Source organism: Carcharodon carcharias, chromosome 13 (assembly GCF_017639515.1).
Source record: "Carcharodon carcharias isolate sCarCar2 chromosome 13, sCarCar2.pri, whole genome shotgun sequence".
NCBI classification, from domain to species: Eukaryota; Metazoa; Chordata; class Chondrichthyes; order Lamniformes; family Lamnidae; genus Carcharodon; species Carcharodon carcharias.
Genome location: NC_054479.1, coordinates 75,421,537 through 75,447,181, shown reverse-complemented (window position 1 = coordinate 75,447,181; position 25,645 = coordinate 75,421,537). Strand labels below are relative to the sequence as shown.

The following is a 25,645-nucleotide window of genomic DNA, read 5'->3' as shown; positions in this document are numbered from 1 at the left end:
TCTAATGTATTAAGCTTTTTGTGACTATCAGAAGCATGCTTTTTCTGCTTTATCTTACCCTGTATGCTTCTAGATAACCAGGGAGCTCTAGATTTGGCATAACCACCCTTTTTCTTTGTGGGGACACATCTACACTGTGCCTGTAGAATTTCGCTTTTGAACACCCCCCACTGGTCTGTCACTGATTTGCCTCCCAAGTAGCTGTAATCAGTCCACTTTCGCCAGATCACTTCTCAGCTTTGTAAAATTTGCCTTTCCCCAATTTAGAACTCTTACTCCTGTTCTATCTTTATCCTTTGCCATAATGCTTCTAAATCTAAGTGTATTGTGGTCACTGTCTCCAAAATGGTCACCCACTGCTACTTCATCCACTTGCCCAGCTTCATTTCCTGAGACTAAATCTAGAATTGCGCTTCCTCTTGGGTTTGTTGTGTGCTGGCTAAAAAAAAGTTCTCTTGAATGCGGTTCAACAATTTTGTGCCCTCTGTGCCTTTCACACTGTTCGTATCCCAGTTGATATTAGGGTAATTGACGTCCCCAACTATTATTGCCCTGTTGTTTTTGTACTCCGAAATGTGCCTACATATTTGCATTTTTATCTCCCTCTCACTATTTAGGGGTTTATAGTACACCTAGTAGTGTGGCTGCTCCTTTTATTTTTGAGCTCGACCCATATGATTCATTTGGTATATCATCCCTCCTCACATCTGTAATTGATTAACCAATAATGCGACATACCCACCTTTCTTTATCCCCCTCCCTATCCTGCCTGAAGATCCTATATCCAGGGCCGTTGAGCTGCACTTTTTGCCCCTCTTTAAGCCAGGTTTAGTAATTATATCATGGTGCCACGTATCTATCTATGCCCTCAGCTCATCGGTTTTGTTTGCTATGTTCCTTGCATTTAAATACATATCTTTTAACAATGCCAAATTCCTGCACTGTGCACTTTTTAACATATGCTGCTTCTGTCTTTCAAAGCCATTTGCTAATTTTCTATTACCTGCTCCCTGTGCTGTGTTTGTCCTATCTGCATCCGCTCTTAGGTTCCCATCCCCTTGCCAGTCTAGTTTAAACCATCCCCAACAATACTCGCTAATCTCCCTGCGAGAATATTTGTCCCGGTCCTGTTCGGGTGTAGACTGTCCAGCTCGACCAGATCCCACCTTCCCCCAGAACCAGTCCCAATGCCCCAGAAATCATGAAGCCCCTCCCTCCTGCACCATCTCTGCAGCCACTCATTCACCTAATTCTATACTCATTATTCAGAGATTACTACTTTTGAGGCCCTGCTTGGTAATCTCTTTCCAAATTGCCTAAACTCATCCCTTTTTCTACCTATATCGTCGGTACCAATGTGAATACGACCTCTGACTGTGCACCCTCACCTTCCAGAGTGATCTGAAGCTGCTCAATGATATCCATGGTCCTTGCACCAGGGAGGCAACATACCATCCTGGAATCACATCTGCGACCACAGAAGCGCCTGTCTGTTCCCCTAACTATAGAATCCCCTATCACTATTGCTCTCCTATCTTTTCTTCTCCCTCCTTGCATAGCTGAGCCACCCATGGTGCTCTGGTCATGACTTTTGCTGTTCTCTCCAGAGGAACCCTCTGCCCCATTGGTACTCAGAACTGAGTACCTGTTAGAAAGTGGGATGTCCTCAGGGGTCTGCTGCACTACCTGCCTTGCCTTTCTTGACTGTCTGGTGGCCACCTAATCCCCCTCTGCCTGCACTTTCTTAAACTGTGTGGTGACCATTACTAAAGTGTGCTATCCACATAGCTCTCATACTCGTGAATGCTCCTCAGTTACACCAGCTGCTGCTCGAGTTCCAAGATATGGTGCTCGAGTTTTTCAATTTGGTGGCACTTTCTGCAAATGTAGTTGTCCAGGACTGGATACTGTCCTGGACTCCCCACATGGTACAGGATGTGCACTCGACGGGTGTGAGCTGCTCTGCCATGCCTTGAATTATTTATCTACGGCCGAAAGTTAGAACTTAAGTAAACACAATAAAATGTTAATTACCTCTCACCCGGTCCTCCTGCCAGTTTTTTTTTTCAAACCCTGGCTCTCGCTGGAACATGAACTGTCAGTCAACTCTCTCACTCTCTTACTGCTTATAGCCACGCTGCTCCTGTCTCTCACTCTGTTAGTGCCCCGCTGCACGCCTCTCACTCCCTCACTGTTAATGGCCCCACTGCTCCTCTCTCATTGCCTCACTGTTAATGGCCCTGCTGCTCCTATTGTTCTCTCACTGTTAATGACCCCACTGCTCCTCTCTCACTGTTAATGCCCCACTGCTCCTCTCTCACTCTCTCACTGTTAATGACCCTGCTGCTCCTCTCTCACACTTTCACTGTTAATGGGCCCTGTTGTTCCTATTGTTCTCTCACTGTTAATGGCCCCACTGCTCCTCTCTCACTCTCTCACTGTTAATGGCCTCGCTGCTCCTCTCTCATTGCCATTGACCCTGCTGCTCCTTCCTCACTCCCTCACTGTAAATGCTGCACTGTTCCTTCCTCACTCCCTCACTGTAAATGCCGCGCTGCTCCTCCCTCACTGTTAATGGCCCAGCTGCTCCCCTCTCACAGTTAATGCCTCTGCTGCGCTATCTCACTGTTACCGACCCTCCCCTGCGTTCCTCGCCCCTCTCATACATACTTACAAATATAATAAATAGGAGCAGAAGTAGGCATTTCGGCCCTTAGAGTCAGCTTCGCCATTCGTTACTATCATGACTGATCTGTTTGTGTTTGCAATAACTCATTCCCATCCACCCCCAATAACCTTAACCGTAGGTTTTTAATAGGCAATCTACCTCTCCCTTAAGAATGTTCAATGAACTATCTTCCACTGCCTTCTGAGGCACAGTGTTCCAAAGTCGCACAACCCTTTGAGAGAAAAAGTTTCTCTTCACCTCTGTCCTAACGGAGTGACCGCTAATTTTAAAAGAATTCCCCATAGTTCTGGACTCACCCACAAGAGGAAATACCCTTTCCACATCCACCTTGTCAAGACCATTCAGGATCTTATATTTCAATCATGTCACCCCTCACTCTTCTAAACTCCAGTGGAGCCCAGCCCAGCCTGTCCAACCTTTCCCCATTAGACAACCCACTCATTCCAGGTATCAATCTAGTAAACCTCCTCTGAACCGCCTCCAATGCATTTACATCCTTCCTTAAATAAGACCAAAACTGCACACAGTATTCGAGGTGCTGTCTCACCAATGCCATATATAACTGAAGCATAATATCCTTACTTTTATGTTCAATTCCTCGCATAATAAAGCACACTATTCCATTAGCCTTCTTGATTATGTGCTGTACCTGCGTACTAACTTTTTGTTAAAAACAAAAAACTGCGGATGCTGGAAATCCAAAACAAAAACAGAATTACCTGGAAAAACTTAGCAGGTCTGGCAGCATCGGCGGAGAAGAAAAGAGTTGACGTTTCGAATCCTCATGACCCTTCCACAGAACTGAGCGAATATAAGGAGAGGGGTGAAATATGAGCTGGTTTAAGGTGGGGTGGGGGGGGGGGGGGGGGGAGAGAAGTTGGTGGGGGGGGTGTGGTTGTAGGGACAAGCAAGCAGTGATAGGAGCAGATAATCAAAAGATGTCACAGACAAAAGAACACAGAGGTGTTGAAGGTGGTGATATTTAAACGAATGTGCTAATTAAGAATGGATGGCAGGGCACTCAAGGTACAGCTCTAGTGGGGGGTGGAGTGGAAAGACTAGCAGGGCATAAAAGATTTAAAAATAATGGAAATAGGTGGGAAAAGAAAAATCTATATAAATTATTGGAAAAAACAAAAGGAAGGGGGAAGAAATGGAAAGGAGGTGGGGATGGAGGAAGGAGTTCAAGATCTAAAGTTGTTGAATTCAATATTCAGTCCGGAAGGCTGTAAAGTGCCTAGTCGGAAGATGAGGTGCTGTTCCTCCAATTTGTGTTGGGCTTCACTGGAACAATGCAGCAAGCCAAGGACAGACATATGGGCAAGAGAGTAGGGTGGAGTGTTAAAATGGCAAGCGACAGGGAGGTTGTCAACTTCATCTTGAACTCCTTCCTCCATCCCCACCCCCTTTCCGTTTCTTCCCCATTCGTTTTGTCTACTACGTTCGCTGCTCCCAATGTGGTCTCAATTGAGAGACCAAATGCAGACTGGGTGACCGCTTTGCGGAACACCTTCGGTCTGTCCGCAAGCATGACCCAGACCTCCCTGTTGCTTGCCATTTCAACACACCACCCTGTTCTCGTGCCCACATGTCCATCCTTGGCCTGCTGCAATATTCCAGTGAAGCTCAATGCAAACTGGAGGAACAGCACTTCATCTTCCGACTAGGCACTTTACAGCCTTCCGGACTTAATGTTGAGTTCAACAAGTTCAGATCATGAACTCTCTCTTCCATCCCCACCCCCTTTCCGATCCTCCTTTTTTCTAATAATTTATATATTTAATATATTTTTCTTTTCCCACCTATTTCTATTATTTTTAAATTTATTTCCATCCATTGTTTTATCTCCACCTTTTAGTCTATTTCGATGCCCTTCCCCTTACCCCCATCCCCACTAGGGCCATCTGTCACTTACTCGTTCTGTTTTCTACCCTTAATGTCACCATTAGCACATCCTTTAGCTAATATCACCACCGTCAACACCTCTTTGACCTTTTGTCTATGACATCTTTGGCAATCTCTTTGCCTCCACCAATCACTGGCCTTCTATCCAGCTCTACCTGTCCCACCCCCCTCAATCAGCTTATATTCCACCTCATTTCTATTTTTCTTTAGTTCTGATGAAGAGTCATACGGACTCGAAACGTTAACTGTATTCCTCTCCGCAGATGCTGTCAGGCCCACTAAGCTTTTCCAGGTATTTTTGTTTCAGATTTCCAACATCCGCTGTATTTTGCTTTTAACTCATTTTACTTACTCTTTTCCTTTTTAAATATCTGTACAAACTTTTGCTATCTGTTTTTACATGTCTAGCTAGGTTCCTGTCATACTCTAATTTCTTACTCCTCATTAACCTTTACATTCTTTATATTCTTTATATACTGACCAGTCACCTGACCTGCCACTCATCTTTGCGCAGTTAAATGCTTTTTCCTTAAGTTTGATGATTTCCTTAATTTCTTTAGTTAACCACGGATGGTGGGTTGTCCCTTTAGAAATTTTCTATATAGTAGGAATATACTTATTCTGAGTGTTCTGAAATAGCCCCTTAAATCTCTGCCACTGCTATCCCCTAGCCTTGTATCCCAGTTTGCTTCAGCTAGCTCAGCTTTCATGCGCGCATAGTTGCCCTTATTTAAGTTTAAAATAATAGCCTTAGACCTGCTCTTCTCCCTTTCAAACTGGATGTAAAATTCGGTCATATTGTGGTTGTTGCCACCAAGGCTTGCCTTCACTCTGAAGTCATTAATTAATCCTGTCACATTACACAATACCAAGCCTAATATTATCTGCTCTCTGGTTGATTCCAGAATGTGCTGCTCTTTTTTTTAAAAAAAAACAATTATCTCAAACATTCTATGAACTCTTCTACAATAGCAAATTTGACTTTCCCAATTTATATGTGGATTAAAGTTACCCGTGATTATTGCTGTCCCTTTATCACAAGCACCCAATATTTTTTTCTCATATACTTTGTCCTACATTGTGGTTACTGATAGGAGACCACTCCCAGTAGTGACTTCTTTCCCCTACATCTCCACCCAAACCAATTCCACATCCTGATCTCCTGAACCAAGGTCATCTCTAACTATTGCACAATTGCCACCCTTGATTAACAGTGTTACCCCTCCACCTTTACCGAACTTCTTATTCTTCTTGAATGTCATATACCCCTCAATATTCAGGACTCAATCCTTGTCACCCTGCAGCCACGTCTCTGTAAAGGCTATCAGATCATATTTGTTTGCTTCAATGTGCACTATCAATTTGTTTACTTTGTTCTGAATGCTACGCGATACAAAACCCTTAGTTTTGTCTTTTTATTATCTTTGTAACATCTAGTCTTGATTATTGGTGCATTCACGCTGTCCTTTCCTGCCATCCTCTGACCTTCATTTCCCATATTACTATTTTCCTCTCTCACCTTGCCTCTACTCTTTGATATACCACATCTTTCCACATTTGATCCCTTGCATCCATTATTTAGTTTAAAACCCTTTCTACCTCCCCAGTTATGTGGTTTGCAAGAACATTGGTCCCAGCATAGTTCAAGCGTAGACCGTCCCAACGGTACAGCCCCCTCTTTCCCCAGTACTGGTGCCAGTGCCCCACAAACCGGAACCCATTTCTCCCACTCTGTGCAGAACACCTCTCCTAGTTCTACCTATGTCGTTGGTACCTACATGAACCACGACAACTGGATCCTCCCCATCTCACTGCAGGTTCGTCTCCAGCCCTGAGCAGATGTCCTGAACCCAGGCACCAGGCAGGCAACACAGCCGTCTGGAACTCTTGCTCTTTGCTGCAGAGAACAGTGTCAATCCACCTCGTTATAGTGTTAGTAGGGGTAGTACATTCCTTTTTGCTTGAATGGCCTCCTCTACCACGGTTCCATGGTCAGTTTGCTCATCCACCCTACAGTCCCTGCTCTCATCCAAACAGCAGTCCTTGCTCTCATCCAAACAAGCTGAGAGAACCTCAAACATTATTGGACAATTGCAGAGGCTGACACTCCTGCTTCTTGCCCTCTCTTGCTTGCCCTGCCTGCTTTCTCTCACCCTCCACCCCCCCCCCCCCCCCCCCCCCCCCCCATCCTCTGTCATCCTACTCAGCCTGGTTATCCCAGAAATTCAACTCACTTTTAGTAGAACACTTCAGTTAGCTAGCGCAGAGAATTTCAACTGAATCTTGCTTGAAAGAGCTGTTCCATGTGGCCAGCTTGTTCTAAGACTAAACTGCTTGAAAACAGAACCACAACCAGGAAACTGCTCCCCCCTATAATTAGCTTCTTGCTTTACTATTGTTTATTTCCCAAGCAGCACTTGGTCACATGATCATTTACTGGCAGCAGGTTGCTTTTTACAACAAATTATCTTTCAGAAAAACCCTAGTTCTTAAAGGGACCATCACCCCAAAATTAGATATAGGTTTTCCCCAAAAGCACATGGGACATCACACCCTTTACAACTTTCTGCTCCCATCTTACTGCGTTGCCTAACTTGGTGCTGTCAAAAAACTTGTATATACGTTTCTCCATTCCTTCATCTATGAAATTGATGAATGTAGTGAAAAGCTGAACCCCAGTACAGAACCCTGAAGGACACCATGTGTAAAGTCCTACCAGTTAGGTTGAACACCCATTATCCCTACTCCATTTCCTACCTCCTAACCAGCTCTCTACGTATGTCAATAGGTTGCCCTCAGTTCCGTGTGCTCTCGTTTTTCATTGTGAGACGTGTTATGGGATGTTTTATTCTCTTATGGAGGCTATAGGTTTTTGATAGCAGATGTGCTCTACTTGCTCTTTATAATCTGCTCATTGAATTGCTGCCACAATCATCTTACTCCCTAGGGATTTCAAGGTTTTGGATTTGGAGATGGAGGATTCCAGATGTCATTTGGGATTGGTGCATTTCCAATTGGGATTTTTGCAACAGCATTTAACATCAATGATGGCCGTCCACCTCCAGGTACATGATTAAAATCGCCATATTCTCCATCACAGTCTCTATCTTATTCACACTCAATGCTATACATTCCAAAGCAAAATTCAGAGCAATACCATTGCAGCCTTCACAGCACACCTATCTGGGAAAGGCCTAATCCAACATTCCAACTTAAGCACAATAGTGTGGTATTCATATCCAGATATCGTATCCAGCACTGTAAACCTGTTGATGCATCTTGTAAAAATTGCATTGAAGACAGCATCAAACTGCTTGAAAGAGTGGGTAATTGCAAACATAGTGTGGTTGGCCAGCAAACCATTCAAACGGATTGTTGCCTGTTGACCTGGCCTCAGCTGGAGTAGCAGTTCATAGAAAGATACAGCACAAAAGGTAGCAATTCAACCCATCACATCTGTACCAGCTTGCAAGTGTCTAAGGTTTCTGCCCTTGGTTGCTATCCTGAGGCCATTGCTGAAAACCTGTGTGGTATGGACAGGAGCAGCTTCACTACATTGTTTAATAGCCTGTGCAATTTTGAGGTTTTACCTCCAGTTGGCTAAATCTCATTGTTGTTTTAGATCCCTTTAAACAAGCTTGTAAACCTGTACACGCTGGGCAAAGCCACATGTACCATATATGCAGAGAATTGCATGAATTGCATACAGCACAGAAATCTCAGACTCTTGTCTGAGATATATTACCCTTAAATACATATATACTATTCGCCTCAACCACTCCGTGTGGTAGCGAGTTCCACATTCTCACCATTCTTCAGGTAAAGAAGTTTCTTCTGAATTCCCCATTGGATTTCTTAATGACTATCTTATCTTTAGTTCTGCTGTTCCCCATGAGAGGAAACATTCTCTCTGAAACCACTCGATCAAAACCTTTATTAACTTTAAAGGCCTCTATTAGATCACCCCTCAGCCTTTATTTTTCAAGAGAAAAGAGACCCAGCCTGTCAATTCTTTCCTGATATGTAAACCCACACATTTCCTTGTAAATCTTCTCAGTGCCCTTTCCAGTGCAATAATCTCCTTTTTATACAGTGACCAGAGCTGCATGCGGCACACTGTGTGTTCAATGCAGGTTTAGCATAACTTCTTTTCAATTCTGTCCTTCTAGAAATAGAGCCTAGTTTGATATGCTTTTTTTAAATGGCCTTGCTAAACTGTGGTGCAACTTCTAGTGATTAGATTATTTATACTCCAAGATCCCTTTTTCCCCTCTATGTAACCAGACTTACACTTTTCAAGTGTACACCTTGCACCTACCTATTTTTCTACTAGCGTGTACTACCTTGCATTTATCTGTGTTGATCTTAATTATTTGCCTATTCTGCAACTTTATTAAAGCCCATCTGTAATTTGTTACAGTCTTGAAGCCAGCTGGCAATCTGTTCTGCCACTTGTTCCCTAAATCCATATCCTCTGACCTTAATAATTAGTTCATTATGGTGCACCTTATTGAAGGCCTTTTGAGAATTCAATTAAATTGCATCAACGTTATGGTGTTAATGTCTTGATATTGTGATGATAACATTCTGGTTATTTTCCTTTTAAGTGTAACATGTTAACACATTAAGTCATCTTGTAAATTATGCTCTCTTGATAAGCCCATGTGCAGAGCACTATCATTGCTTTTCTCAGTTTGTACCTTACTATCCCAGTTTTTTCAGATGTTCTTTGTATTCAATTCATTTCCAGACCGACTGACTCTGACTCTGCCTGGAACAAACCATGTCTGTTCTCGGGTCCCAATCTTTTCCTGATTGTGACCTTATACAACCTGCTGTTGCAGATTGTTTATTATATATTTAACATTTTGTGATATTGGTCTCTTCCCCACCTGGCCCACCCCATCTGTATGGCCCACCCCATCTGTAAGCCCCCCCTTGATCTCAAAGAATTTTTTGTAGCTTTGAAGCTTATGTTTCAGTACAAACATTTCCATTATACCCTTTCTCCTCTTAGCTTGCCCTTATAGTAATGGTCTCTTTGATAAAGAGATCTCTAAGTGTAATCAGTATCATCATCGTAATAATGATCTTGAATCAGAAATCAATTTACAGATGAAGAGTCATACAGACTCAACGTTAACTGTATTCCTCTCTGCAGATGCTGTCAGACCTGCTGAGTTTTCCAGCTATTTTTATTTTTGTTTCAGATTTCCAGCATCTGCAGCATTTTGCTTTTACAAAGCATCATGTTTGCCTATAAATTACAAGTCCATTTCCAGGTGCTTCAGAAGTTGGGGACCACTGTGCCTGCGTTTTGTCAAGCTTTCTAACCCATAGTTTTATTTGTGTTAACCTCTATATAATGTCACTCTATGCCACTATTGATTATCAAAATAAAAGCACATGGGATAGGAGGCAATATACTGGCATGGATTAAGGATTGGTTAACAGGCAGAAAACAGAGTGGGAATAAACGGGTCATTCTCACGTTGATAGACTGTCACTAGTGGGGTACCGCAATTATCAGTTCTTGGGCGCCAGCTGTTATATCAATGATTTGGACATGGGGACCAAATGTAATATTTCCAAGTTCACGGATGACACAAAGCCAGGCGGGAATGTGTATCGTGAGGAAGATGAAAGTGGCTTCAAGAGGATTTGGACAGACTTAGTGAGTGGGCAAGAACATGGCAGATGGAATACAATGTGGAAAAATGTGAGGTTATCCACTTTGGTAGAAGGAACAGGTGTGTAGAGTATTTCCTAAAAGATTAGAAAGTGTTGATATACAAATGGACCTGGGTGTCCTCGTCCATAAGTCACTGAAGCCTAATTTGCAGGTGCAGCAAGCTATTAGGAAGGCTAATGGAATGTTAGCCTTTATCGCAAGAGGATTTGAGTACAGGAATAGTGAAGTCTTGCTTCAATTGTATAGAAGCTTGGTTAGACTGCACCTAGAGTACTGTGTGCAGTTTTGGTCCCCTTACCTCAGAAAGGATATTATTGCCATAGAGGGAATGCAACAAAGGTTCATCAGACTTGTTCCAGGGATGGTGGGTCTATCCTATGAAGAGAGATTGGGGAAACTGGGCCTGTATTCTCTCTAGTTTTGAAGAATGAGAGGTGATCTAATTGAAACCTACAATTACTTAAAGGAACAGACAGGCTGGATGCAGGTGAGATGTTTCCCCTGGTTGGGAAGTCTAGAACCAGGGGACACAATTTCACAATAAGGGGGAAGCCACTTAGGGCCGAGGTGAGGAGAAATTTCTTTACTCAGAGGGTTGTGAATCTTTGGAATTCTCTACCTCAGAGGGCCGTGGAAGCTCAGTCATTTTTAAGCTTGAGATTGATAGATTTCTGATTAACAATAACGTAAAGGGTTACGGGGATAGTGTCGGTAAAAGGCATTGAAGTGTTCGATCTGCCATGAACGTATTGAATGGCAGAGCAGGCTCGACAGGCTGAATGGCCTCCTGTTCCTATGTTCTGATGCCATATGCTTCATCTGGTCTCTAACTTGGAGTGATACATGCTCCATCTGTACATGGCATATAGCTGCCATCAAGAACAGTCGCGATAACTGCAAAAGGTACAAAGAAAAAAAATTGATGGTTCAAAAAATTCCCAAGCCCTTGGTACTTAAATAATTTCGGTGTTAAACGTGGACTTGAATGGAAGGGCAGGAACTGAAGACATCCAGTATCCCTGGAGCCAGAGCCCACAGCAAGAGACAAGGAAAGCAACTGTGCAAAAAGGGAGGGAGGGTTCAATTAATGTAGAACTGTCTCCAGCTGCTGGAATCTGACCTTTTTTTTTGTGCCCTTTCACCCTGCAGCAGTCCCTGGAACACCGCAATATGTGGATGAACAGTTTCTGTCCCGCCTTTTCCTCTTTGTGGCTCTTGTGATTATGTTCTGGCTCCTCATTGCATAAGGATAGACAGAAGCAATCCTTGTTCCAGGTCTTTGTGTGATCTGAAGTATAGGTGGATGAACTCTTCTGAGAAATTAGAATCTTTCACCAAGTTTTTCTACCTTCAAATATACACTAAGAACAAAAACATATCTAATTGGGACTGAAACTATTCTTTGAATTAACCAATTGAAGGAGAAGATGGAAACAGCGTGTATGTGGCATTGGCTTGAATGGGCTAGTAATCTTTGTTTAAAAGGTTCCTGTTCCTGGGCTGTAATTCTGTGGAAATGTCTGTATTTTGTGAAATATTCAAATGGTATGCATGCTGACTTCAAGCTGAAAGTTTCTGATGATCTCCTATACCTTTATCCAAATCACTGCTGCACTTTCACTTTGGAAAGGACCAGAGAACTTGTTTCTTGGATGAACAAATAATCCTTGAAGTGGACATTTAATACTGCCTCGAAGCTGCACTTGTCAGTTTTGCTCAGCTGATTTGCCTCCAAATCAAAAGAATTAAAATCCACTCGAGGACTTGAGCATACAGTCAAGGCCGGCACTGTATGGCAGTACTGAGGCCCCTTTCATCTGTTCACGTGAATATAAAAGATCCCATGGTACTATTTAAAGACAAGCAAGAGCTCTGCATGCCCTGGGCAACAACACTGCCAAAATCAGATTAACTGTTATGTATTTCACTGCAGCTTGTGGAATCTTGCTATGCCTGTATTCATTGTCATGTTTCCCGACATAACATTGACTACACTTCAAAAGCAATTCCTTAGCTGTGAAAAGCTTTTCCTGATCAGAGCCTGATGATAACTGCAAGTTCCTTTGCTTTTTAATTTCACTAAAAGAAAACTAATAGCAAAAGGACATTGTCTTTAACTGCTAGTCAGACTTGTTAGTCAACCTGTTAAAGGTGATTTTCTCCCTCTGCCTATCACTGTTCGAACCGGAATGTCTCAGTGGAGTTTTTCAATGACAACTTTACCCTCTCTGGTGACTGTATTTTGGGGTTCCCTTTAACTGAGGTGCTTAGCACTTGATTTTTGATGGTTGGTAAATAAACCTGCCTTAAGTATCAACTAGGTTCTCAGCTAGATGCCCAATACTGATTCTGTGATTAGCTTGGGAGGGTTAGACCTGCTGGAACCTGAACCCTCTCAACTCCTTACATTCAGTATGTTGATTTTCTGGATCTACTTTTTGCAGACTGTTAACAATTCTTCTATATCTTTTATAAGTTCACCTGTCAGAGGCCTCCTTTCACGATTTAATAGTGGTCTGTCCTTGTAACTCCAGATCTAACATTAGGAAAAACTGAGACCTTCAAAACTCTCAGCAAGTGTTGTTTAAATGACAACTGAATTTAAATAGATGTTAAGGCTGGGGAAACACTTTGAACATTCAGGAGCCCTCGTGACCCCATCCTGTTACATTCTCACTGCAGTCAAAAACTCCCTGGGACTGGCTGTGGGAGGTGGTAGTGGAAAAGTGTTCGTCATTTAGGAGATGAGAATTTAAAACCTTGGTGGAATTGGCTGAGTCTCAAAACTGGGCATCTGTGGAAGTGAACTAGTTACAGAGAAGAGCAGGTAACAGGATAACAGGTGGGTGACAAGGAAGAGGTGAGGCCACAGAGCGAAAAACTGGATTGTGAAGAGGCTCCATCTGTCATTCATCTCAACTGGTTAGTGGAGTTCCTGAAAATTCATTGACATTTCCAGTGTCTGGTGTAGGGTTCATGCTGAAGACAGGCTAAGTCCAGTAATGATGGTAGAGAATATCAGTTGTATATGGGGTGGTAGCCTTCTATTATAGACATCTAATGCGTTTTTAATTTAATACCTTGTTTCCTAATTTGTATCTAATGTGAAATAAAACTTGTACACTGATCAACTGATTCTTTATCATTATATGTTTGTACTAATAATGAGGCTGTATACTACTGATCAAATGAAAAAAAAACATCAGAACACTCGCATATCCTCATTGAAAGCTTTCTCAGTGGGGAGAAAGGAAATTTGTCCAAAATCATCCAATGTGTCTTGTGGGAATTCACCAAACTCCTAGAACATTTTAAAGTGGGAGCTCAGCTATTCTGAGTTCTGATATTTGGATAAAGTACTTGTCAGCCAGGCACTTCTGAGGTACAAGGTCATAGGTTCAAATCCATTCCACAAACTTAAGCACAAAGTCTAGGCTAGTGAGTGGCCAAAAATCTGGCAAATGGAGTATAATGTGGGCAAATGTGAAATTGTCCATTTTGGCAGGAAGAATAAAAAAGCATATTATCTAAATTATTATTGCAAAAGGATCTGGGTGTCCTAATGCATAATTTGCAAAAGGTTAGTGTGCAGGTACAGCAAGTAATTAGGAAAGTAATATAATGTTATTGGTTATTGTGAGGGGAATTGAATGCAAAAATAGAGAGGTTATGCTTCAGTTATACAGGACACTGGTGAGACCACATCTGGAGTATTGAATGACAGCACCACTGTCATTTAAGGAAAGGTATAAATGTTCAGAGGAGGTTTACTAGACTAATACCTGGAATGGGCAGCTTGTCTTACGAGAAAAAGTTGGACAGACTAGGCTAGTATCCACTGGAATTTAGAAGAGTAAGAGGTGCCTTGATTGAAACCTTTAAGATCCTGAGGGTTCTTGACAGGGTGGATGTGGAGAGGATGCTTCTTCTTGTGGGAGAATCTAGAACCAGGGGGGTCACTGTTTAAAATGAAGAGGTTACCCATTTAAGACCAAGATGAGAGTTTTTTTTCTCTTGAGGGTCGTGAGTCTTCCTCAAAAGGTGATGGAGTCTTTGAATATTTTTAAGGCAGGGCTAGTTCGGTTCTTGATAAGCAAGGGGGTGAAAGGTTATTGGGGGTTGATGTGGAGTTGAGGTTATAATCGGATCAGCCACAATCTTATTGAATGATAGGAGCAGGCTTGAGGGGCCAAGTGACCTATTCCTGCTAATTTGTATGTTCATTCCAGGACGGGGAGAGGAGTTGAGGTCTTACAGGTGAGACATCAAACCGAGTGTTGTCTTGTCACCCACCTGCCATTTTATGATACAATGTATAATCCATGCATTCCATGATACAGAAGAGCATAAGAAATTGGCCGCTTAACTCTGCTCCACTATTCAGTGCAATAATGACTGATTTGCTTAAACTCCACTTTCCCACTTGCTCCCTTAATTTCCTGAGACCAAAAATCTGTGCATCCCAGCCTTGAATGTGATTAATGATGGAGCATCCACAACCCTCTGGAGTAGAGAATTCCAAAGATGTAAAGAAATTTCTCCTCTTAATCCTAAAGTTATCAACCCCTTATCCTGAGACTGCCCCCTTGTTCTAGGTTCCTCAGCCAGGGGAAAACAAGTAAGCCCCTTTGGAATCCTGTATGTTTCAATGAGATCGCCTTTCATCCTTCTAAATTCAAGAGAGCATAGGCCCAATTTACTCAGCCTCATCATAGGATGACCCTCTCCCAGGAACCAAGCTATAGTTGGCCCTCACTGTACCACCTCCAATGCACAGAAATCCTCCCTTAGATATGTAGACCAAAATTGTGCACAGTAGTCCAGGTGTGGTGTCAACAAAGCCAACCTTCCTTATTTTTGGCCTTTATTGCAAGGGATTGGAGCACAACAAGCCATTTGCCTTCCTAATTGCTTGCTGTACCTGCATGCTCTGAAGTTCATTTTTCACTTTATTTTTCCTCAACTGAGAATTCGCCCATATCCATCTCACTTCTGCTTTCACCATTTCCCCTCTCCCAGGACCATGATGGAGGACCCTGTCTACACCTTCCACCCCATTAATCTGCAAGTTTAACAGATCATCCTCTGCCATTTGCACCGCTTCCAGTGTGATGCCACCAATAAACACATTTTCCCCTGCCCTCGCCTTTCAGTATTCTGAGGAGACCATTCCCTCCACAACACCCTGGGTCCCTCTTTAATCACCCACAACACCTCATCCCCCCTCCCACACAACCACTGGAGATGTAACACCTGCCCTTTTATGTCCTCTCCCTTCACTGTCCAAGGCCACAAACATTCCTTCCAGGTGAAACAGCAATTTACATGTATTTAGCATACTGCATTTACTCACTATGCAATCTGCTGTACACAGAGAAGAACACTTTACAGAAACCTCCATTCAGTCCACAAGAATAACCCTGAGCTTTCAGGTGCCTGTCACTTTAATTCTCCACCTTGCTTTCATACTGCCTTCCTCAACCTCCTACAGAGTTCCAATGAAGCCCAAAGCAATATTGAAGGAAAGCAGCTCATCTTTCAATTAGGCACTTTAACAGCTTTCCTGACTCAACTATGAGTTCAACAGTTTGACCAAAGAACAAAGAAAAGTACAGCACAGGAACAAGCCCTTCGGCCCTCCAAGCCTGCGGCAATCATATTGCCCGTCAACTAAAACATTTTGCACTTCCGGGGTTCGTATCCCTCTATTCCCATCCTATTCATGTATTTGTCAAGCTGCTTCTTAAACACCGCTGTCATACCTGCTTCCACCACCTCCTCTGGAAGCGAATTCCAGACACTTTCTACCCTCTGCGTAAAAAATCTTGCCTCACACATCTCCTCTATAGTTTTCTCCTCTCACCCTAAATCTATGTCCCTTAGTAATTGACTCTTCCACCCAGGGAAAAAGCTTCTGACTATCTACTCTGTCCATGCCACTCATAATTTTGTAAACTTCTATCAAGTCGGGTCTCAATCTCCGTCGCTCTAGTGAGAACAATCCAAGTTTCTCCAACCTCTCCTCATAACTAATAACCTTCAGACCATGCTGCATCCTGGTAAACCTCCTCTGCACCCTCTCCAATGCCTCCATATCCTGGTATTGTGGTGACCAGAATTGCAGGAGGGGGCAGGTTCAGTAGAACTCCCTGGCATTCGGAGGGCTGCTGGGGAAGAAGCATCTGTGAGCCGAGTTAGGTGACGAGCCTCTTGTAAGGAACATATCTTTTTATTTCTGTTAGACTGTTGTAAAGAACATATCTTTTTATTTTCTGTTGGACTGTGGATTAAAATTACAATGGCTGCTGTTTGAAAGATATGTCCACTGGAACAGGATGAGAGATATATACAATTTTGCAGTCCTGGAACAGATTGTGCTATGAAAGACAGGATGGTGCCAGAAAGGAGCCCTGGACCAAGGGAGCTGCCTGGCAACAACGTTTTAATTGGCACCTGACCAGGTTTTGTGTGAGGGCAGTGCACCAGACTAGCTCCTAGCCTAAAAGGAACAAGACCTAAATCCTCTTTTTCGTGTGTGTGGAAGATTCCATTAATTCCACAATAATAGCTAGCTGGCTTTTTCTCCTCATATCCCTATATCCTGCTGTCTCTCTGCAAACCCCTGTCAAGAGGCAAAGGGGAAAATCACTGTTAGAGACATTGGAAAGCAAGTTCTCAACCAGTGAGCTAAAAACTTGGATTGCTGGAAGACCACCTCATGTCATCAACAAAGGATTGAAAGGAATTTGGAAGACATTGATCAAAATCAGCCCATTGAGTCCTGTACTCCGGATTGGTGCTATTGAACTATTTCATCCCACCCTTAAAATCCGTGTTTTATGTTTGTGTGTGTGTATAGTGATTTAAGAAGGGGGTAGAATTTAAGTTATAGTGTGCAAAGAACATATTTTTATTTTTTTTGGATGGTGACTTTAAAAACTACCATGGCTGCAGTTTAAAAGAGATGTTCTCTAGAGCTGGGAGAAGAAAATCTACAATGTTGCTGGAACAATGTGCTAGGTTGGACAGAATGGAGCTGGAACAGAGACCTGGTTTAAGAGGGAACTGCCGAGCGATGGCATTTTGATTGGCTCTTGACTAAGTGGCTCGGTTGTGTGTGATGATAGTGCAGTAGATCAGGTCCTAGCCTGAAAAGAGGAAAGACCTGAAACCTCTCCTGTGTTTTGTAAGACTCCAGTAGTCCTGCCATAGTAGCTAGCTGGCTATTCCTCACATCGCTGTATCTTACTTTCTTTGAAAAACCCCTGTCAGGAGGAAAAGGAGAAGAATCACCAGTGAAGACGTTAAAAGAATGTTTCAACCTGAGAACCTCAGACTTCAAGTGCTGGGAGACCACCTTGTGTCAGCCACAGCACAATCAAGTCAACCAATCTAATCCTGAACTCCGGATTGGTGCTATTGAACTGTTTTATCTCATCCTTAAAACCAATGTTTTGTGTGTCTTAAGTGTGAGTGTGTGTGTGTTTGTGTATAGGGGTTTAAGAAGGGGCAGAGTTTAAGTTATAGAGTTAAAAGTTCACAATTCATATTTCTTTTGCCACTGGTGACAGACAATTTGTTTAATAAACAGTTATTTACTTGTTAAGTTTACAAACTTGGTGCTCATATTCTTTTAACCTAAATTAGACAGTTGGGTAGAATTGGGGCAACCTGGTGGTCTGATTAAACTTTTCACATTTGTCGCGGCTTGGGGAGCAGTGGGCCTTGATACTACAGTGCATTATCCCCAGTGAGTCATGTCAAAGCTTGGGAGCTCGAGTCCGGGATAATTTGGAACAGAAGACAATGACAATTTGGGTGTAGATTTAATAAGTAATAAAGCCTAAATGGAAACACCAGGTTTTTACTATCAAAAATAAGACAGCACAGGAAACTGCTAAAACATTTCTGCAAGTGGAAGAGATGTCCCTGACAATTTTACAAGGGATCCCAAAAGTTAATCAAATTGGCAAGTAAATTTAGAGTAGGATTGCCTATCAAAGCTAGGAAGGCAGAGCTAATCAAAGAGATGGCACAGCATTTAAAACTGGAACAAATACCCGAGAGGCCGAGTTCTCCAAGGGCTGGTTCATTGGAATGGGCTCAAATTCAGTTGCAAATAAAAAAATTGGAACCAGAGGCTGAAGAGAAAGAAAAGGGAAGAGAGAGCATTGTAAATGGAGTTAGAATTGGCAAGGTTAGATAGAAATGGAGAAACATAAACTTGAATGGAAAGAACAGAGAGCTTAAATTGCTGGCAGTTAAAAAAGAGACACCAGGTGGTGAGGCAGGGCTTATTTCCAGATCAGAACCCAGTGGGGAGATGTTTAATTTGTACAAGCTCTTCCAAAATTTGAGGAAAGGGATGTTGAAGCATTCTTTACTTCATTTGAGAAGATAGCTAAATAGATGAACTGGCCAAAGGAAAACAGGACGTTGCCCATGCAGAACAAATTGACAGGTAGAGTACAAGAAATTTATGCTTCACTGTCAGAGGAGGTTTCTAGGGATTATGATGTGGTGAAAATGGCCATTTTGAGTGCATATGAGTTGGTCCTTGAAGCATACAGACAAAAGTTTTGAAATTTAAGGAAACAGCCTGGGAAAACTTACATTGAATTTGAAAGGATTAAGCAAAGTAGTTTTGACAGGTGGATGTGAGCATTAGGAGTTGAAACTACCTATGAAGTTCTCAGAGAGACCATTCTCTTGGAAGAATTTAAAAACTCCCTACCTTCTGTAATAAGAACCCAAAGGATTGCAACTGCTAGACAGGCAGCAGTAATGGCTGATCCATAAAACAACATTTTTTCCATCAACCCCATAAATTTGAAAAGGATGGAAAGTGGGAGAGTGAAAGGAAGATGAGTAGCCAGGGTAAAGAATGGATAGCTGGTAATACCTTGAGATCTCCTTCCCAGGTCAGGAAGGGTGGGCGTGAAACTTGAAGGGCTAAATATTTCCATTATAATAAAGTGGGACACATTCATTCAGAATGCTGGAAGTTATGAGGGAAGCCCATGGGTCTTATTGGAGTTCATAAGAGTGAGTCTGAAAAGGGAACTCAAAAAGAAGATGCAACAGATCAAATTGTAGCTTTAACTATAAATAATGGTCTGGAGGTAAACATTGCTGTGAATGAGGTAGCTGAGAGATATAAAGGGTTTTTGTCTAAAGAGAAGATAACGCCTTTTTCATCAAATGATGCAGCTAAACCCATAACTATATTAAGGGACACAGGAGCTAAATCAAACTCTTTTAATGGAGAAGGACCTAGTTTTCCCTCCAGAGAGCTCAATGGAAGCTAAAGTATTAGTTAGCGGGATAAATGGAGAGTATTGCATTGTAAAAAGTGTAATTGGAGTGTGGTTTGTTGTCTGGATTGGTGGTTGGAGGAGTGGTTAAGAAATTACCCATGGATGGAGTTGATTTGCTCCTGGGGAATGATTTGGCAGGAGTGAAAGTTTTAGCTTTGCCCATAATTACGCAAAGTCTGAGAGAGGCTAAAGAGATGGAGCAGTTACAAGAACAAGTTCCTGGTATTTTCCCATTGACCTATTGCCCTGGTCCCACACACTAAGTACTAACACAAACAGACATAAGAGTAGCTGAAACTTTCTTTAAGGATGAGTATGATTCAAGGAAGTGTTTGGCATGTCTTTGTTAATTGAAGCTCAAAAAGCAGATCCAGAGTTAAACAAGTTAACACAGTCAACTCACACTGAAGCTGAGGTAGAAGAAGTTCCGGAGTGCTTTAACATTAAAAACGGAGTTCTGATCATGAAGTGGAGACACTCTCAAAGACCTGCGGATGAGGGATGGACGGTTGTTTAACAGATAGTGGTACCGCCCAAATATCGTAAGGGAATATTGCGAGTAACACATGAAATCCCTATGGCAGGAAATGTGGGAATACTGAAAACCTAAGCATTGATAAACAGACATTTTACCTGGCCAAGGCTTCATAAAGACATGGTGCAATTTTGTAAAATGTGTCATACATGTCAGGTAGTAGGTAAATCTCAACATGTACTCAAACCAGTACCATACCAGTACCCATACCAGTTTTTGAAGAACCATTCAGTTGGGTATTAGTAGATTGTGTAGGCTCATCACCCAGAACAAAAGCAGGATATCAGTATATCTTTACAATCATTGCTTTGACAACCCGATTTCCAGAAGCTATTCCTTTAAGGTCAATTACAGATAAGGTGGTAGTGGAAAAGTTAACTCAGTTTTTCACTCGCTATGACCTACCAATTGAAATACAATCTGAGCAAGGTTCTAGCTTCATGTCTAAAATTTTCCAGGACATAGTCAGCAGTTTGGGTATCAGACAACTAAAGTCTACTGCCTATCACCCACACACACACGGAGCTTTAGAGAGATACCTGATGGCTCTCAAAACTATGATTAAGACCTATTGCCATGAATACCGAAAGGATTGGGACAAAGGATTAGATTTCTTCCTATTTGCTACCAGAGATTCTCTCAATGAATCGACTGGATTTAGTCCATTTGAATTGATCTATGGTCATGAAATAAGAGGTTCATTAAAAGTGATTGAGGAAAAGTTCCTAAAGCAGAAAGGTGAATCCTCCATGTCGGATTATGTGTCCATGTTTCGAGAAAGACTCACAGCAGCATGTAAAGTAGCACAGGAGAACTTAAAAATTTCCCAAGCCAAAATGAAAGAATGGGCAGACAAATATGCTGCAATTAGAACATTCTAAGCAAGGGCAAAATCCTGGAACTTTCTCCCTAACACCATATGGACTGCAGCGGTTCAAGAAGGCAGCTCACCACCACCTTCTAAAGGGCAACTAGGGATGGACAATAAATGCTGGCTCAGCCAGCAAAGCCCACATCCTGTGAATGAAAAAAAAGCAGGAGATGAAGTATTGGTAGTATTACCCTTGCAGGGTGAACCCCTGAAAGCGACATTCAGTGGCCCCTATAAGATAGTTAGGAGAGTTATTAAAGTGACTTACCTGATAGATACTCCTGAGCATAAGAAGAAGAAACAGTTATGTCACATAAACATGTTGAAGCAATACCATTACAGAGAAGAGGAGAGTGTGAGAGGAGGACCCTGGGACAGGCAGTCAGCAGCACCTAGAGGAGAGTGTGAGAGGAGGACTGGGACCAGCAGTCAGCAGCACCTAGAAGAGAGTGTGAGAGGAGGACCCTGGGACAGGCAGTCAGCAGTACCTAGCGGATCTAGCATCTAGTCTATACTCAAGTAAGGGTAAAATAAAATCAAGGGTCCATTTTCTGTTCAGTTAAGATATGTCTGGGGAGCTCAGTCCCGTGATTTACACATCTTGTGCTATGTGGGGAATCCTAGACGCTCCTGGCAGTCTGGATAACCTTCTGTGCACTGGAGCAACTCGAGCTCCAGGTTTTCGAGCTTGAGCAGCAGCTGGGGGCACTACGGTACATTCAAGGGGCTAAGGGGTTCATGGATCGCACGTTTCAGCCTGGGGTCACCCCGCAGCTTAAGGAAGCGCAAGCAGAGAGGGAATGGGTGACCGCCAGACAGAAGAAAGGGACCAGGCAGGTAGTGAGGGAATCCCCCGAGTGCATCTCACTCACAAACCTTTATTCGGCCTGAAAATGGGGGAAGTGATGGTTCCTCTGTGGAGGCCAATCAGAGCCAAGTCCTTGGCTCTGAGGGTGGTCTAGCTGCTCAGTGGGGGAGGAAGAATTGTGGAAGGGCAATAGTGGTAGGGGATTCTTTAGTGAGGGGAGTAGACAGGCACTTCTACGGCTGTTGACCTGACTCCAGGATGGAATGTTGCTTCCCAGGTGCCAGGGCCAAGGATGTTGCGGAACAGCTGCAGGACATTCTGAAGGAGGAGGGTGAACAGCCAGAGGTCGTGGTCCATGTTGGGACCAATAACATAGGAAGAAAGAGAAATGAGGTCCTGCAAGCAGACTTTAGGGAGTTAGGTAGGAAATTGAAAAGCAGGACTTTAAAGGTAATAATCTCCAGATTACTCCCAGTGCTACGCAGTAGTGAGTATAGGAACAGAAGGATAGAGCAGATGAATGTGTGGCTGGAGAGATGGTACGGGAGGGAGGGCTTTAAATTCCTGGGGCATTGGGACCATTTCTGGGGGAGGTGGGGCCTGTACAAGTTGGATTGGTTACATCTGAACAGGAACAGGACGAACATCCTCATGGAGAGGTTTGCCAGTGCTGTTGGGGCAGATTTAAACTAGGTAAACTAGTTAATTAAACTAGGCAGGGTGATGGCATCCTGAAAAGTAGTTCAGAGGGGAGAGAAGCTGAGATGGAATTAGAAGTTAAAACACTAGTAAGTGAGTCTGGAGGACAGAGGAAACATAGGCTAGATAAGAAAGTGAGTTTAGCAAAACTAAATGGAATATATTTTAATACAAGGAGCTTGAGGAATATGACCGACGAGCTGAGGGCACATGGGAATATGATATAGCTAGGATCGAGACTTAGCTAAAAGAAGGGCAGGACTGGCAGCTCAACATTCCTGGTTATAGGGTATTCAGACAAGATAGAGAGAGGGATAGAAGAGGAGGGGACATCATATTATTTATCAAGGAATCAATTATAGCAATGAGGAGGGATGATATCTTAGAAGGATCATCAAATGAGGCCATATGGGTAGAAGTAAAAAACACAAAAGGGCCAAACACACTGTTGGCCCCCCAAACAGTTAGGGAGAGATATGGGATCAAATATGTAATCAAATTTCAGGGAAATAATAGGGCAGTAATAGTGGGGATTTTAACTACCCAAATATTAAGTGGGATAGTTTTAGTGTGCAAGGTGGGGAGGGAGCAATATTCTTAAGTTGCATCCAGGAGAACTTTTTTAGCCAATGTGTAGAAAGCCCAACAAGACCTAATATTCCGAAATGAGCCCAGGCAGGTGGAAGGCGTATCAGTAGGGGGTCATTTTGGAGATAGTGACCAGTCGGATTTAGGATAGTTACAGAAAAGCTTAAGGCTGGGCTGGGAATGAAAGTTCTAAACTGGGAAAAGGCTAATTTTACTAAGATGAGATACAATTTGACCCAAGTGGGCTGGGAGCAGCCACTTGCAGATAAAACTGTGTTAGAGCAGTGGGAGGCATTCAAGGAGGAAATAGTGAGATTACAAGGCAAATATGTTCCCGTAAAGACAAAGGAGGGGACCAGCTCTGGAGAACCCTGGATGTCAAGGGACATTTATGTTCGGTTAGGATTAAGAAAAAAACAGAAGCTTATGGCATATACCAAGGGCTCAATACGGCAGAGTCCTTAGGTATAAAAAGTGCAGAGGGGAACTTAAAAAGGAAATTAGGAAAGCTAAGAGAGTGCATGAGAAAGCATTGGTGGGTAGAACAAAGGAAAACCCAAGGGTTTTTTTTAAATATACAAAGAGCAAGAGAATAACTAGGGAAAGAGTAGGGCCAATTAGGGACCATAGAGGTAATCTGTGTTTCGACCTAGAAGATGTGGGTACAGTCCTCAATGAATTCTTTGCGTTGGTCTTCAAAATGGAAAAGGATGACACAGGTATAGACATCAGGGTGGAGGATTGTGAAATATTAGAGGAAGCTAACACAGAGATGGGGGAGGTACCAGCGGGTTTAGCGGCCTTATAAGTGGATAAATCCGCAGGCCCAAATGTGATGTTTCCCAAGCTGTTGAGGGAGGCAAGGGAAGTGATAAGAGGCCCTACCAGTAATTTTCAAATCCTCTCTCGTCACAGTTGATTGGAGGACTGCTAACGTTGTCCCATTATTAAAAAAGGGAGGAAGAGATGGTACGGGAGGTGGCGGACAATTAAACACTCACTGGAGATGGAGGCTCCACAAATATCCCCATCCTCAATGATGGGGAGCTCAGCACGTCAGTGCATAAGATAAGGCTGAAGCATTTTCAACAATCTTCAGTCAGAAATGCCGGGTGGATGATCCATCTCGGCCTCCTCCCCAGCATCACAGATGCCAGTCTTCAGCCAAATTGATTCAGCCCACGTGATATCAAGAAACGGCTGAAGGCACTGGATACTGCAAAAAGTAGCAGTGTGTACCATCTACAAGATGCACTGCAAAAACTCACCAAGGCTCCTTAGACAGCACCTTCCAAACCTGCGACCACTACCATCTAGAAGGACAAGGGCAGCAGACACATGGGAACACCACCACCTGGAAGTTCCCCTCCACATCACTCACCATCCTGACTTAGAAATATATCGCCATTCCTTCACTTTCACTGGATATGGACAATATTCCAGCAATAGTACTGAAGACTTGTGCTCCAGAGCTTGCGCGCCCCTAGCCAAGCTGTTCCAGTGTAGCTACAACACTGGCATCTAACCAGCAATGTGGAAAATTGCCCAAGTAAGTCCTGTACACAAAAAGCAGGACAAATCCAACCTGGCCAATTACTGCCTCATCAGTCTACTCTCGATCATTAGTAAAGTAATGGAAGAGGTCAACAACAGTGCTATCAAGTGGAACTTGCTTAGCAATGGCCCGCACTCTAACGCTCAGTTTTGTTTCCGCTAGGGTCACTCAACTCCTGACCTCATGGACAAAAGAGCTGAACTCTAGAGGTGAGGGGAGAGTGACTGACCTTGACATCAAGGTCACATTTGACCAAGTGTAGCATCAAGGAGCCCTAGCAAAACTTGAGTCAATTGGCATCGGGAGAAACTCTCTGCTGTGTTGGAGTCATACCTAGCACAAAGGAAGATGGTTGTGGTTGTTAGAGGTCAATCATCACAGCTCCAGGACATCACTGCAGGAGTTCCTCAGGGTTGTATCCTACGCCCAACCATCTTCAGCTGCTTCATCAATGACCTTCCTTCCAACATAAGGTCAGAAGTGGGGATGTTTGCTGATGATTGCACGATGTTCAGCACCATTCACGACTCCTCAGATACTGAAGCAGTCCATGTCCAAATGCAGCAAGTCCTGGACAATATCCAAGCTTGGGCTGACAAGTGGCAAGTAACATTTTTGCCACACAAGTGTCAGGCAATGACCATCTCCAACAAGAGAGAATCTAACCATCACCCCTTGACATTCAATGACATTACCATCACTGAATCTCCCACTATCAACATCCTGGGGGTTATCATTGACCAGAAACTGAACTGGATGAGCCATGTAAATACTGTGGCTACAAAAGCAGGTCAGAGGCCAGGAATCCTGCAGTGAGTAACTCATCTCCTGACACCCCAAAGCCTGTCCATCATCTACAAGAAACAAGTCAGGAGTGTGATGGAATACTCCCCATTTGCCTGGATGAGTGCAGTTCCCACAACACTCAAGAAGCTTGACACCGTCCAGGACAATGCAACCCTCTTGATAGACACCACATCCACAAA

At 43.1% G+C, this 25,645-nt stretch overlaps 1 protein-coding gene across 1 annotated transcript in view; it reads left to right on the top strand.

Moving 5' to 3' along the window:
• Positions 1-13,414, top strand: part of LOC121286082 (tetra-peptide repeat homeobox protein 1-like) — a 47,790-nt gene extending 34,376 nt beyond the window's left edge. Inside the window, exons 6-7 of the mRNA XM_041203080.1 lie at positions 7,542-7,659; positions 11,436-13,414. Coding sequence (XP_041059014.1) covers positions 7,542-7,659; positions 11,436-11,533 — 216 coding nt within the window. The 3' untranslated portion in view covers positions 11,534-13,414. The remainder of the gene's footprint in view (positions 1-7,541; positions 7,660-11,435) is intronic.
• Positions 13,415-25,645: the final 12,231 nt, after the last annotated feature.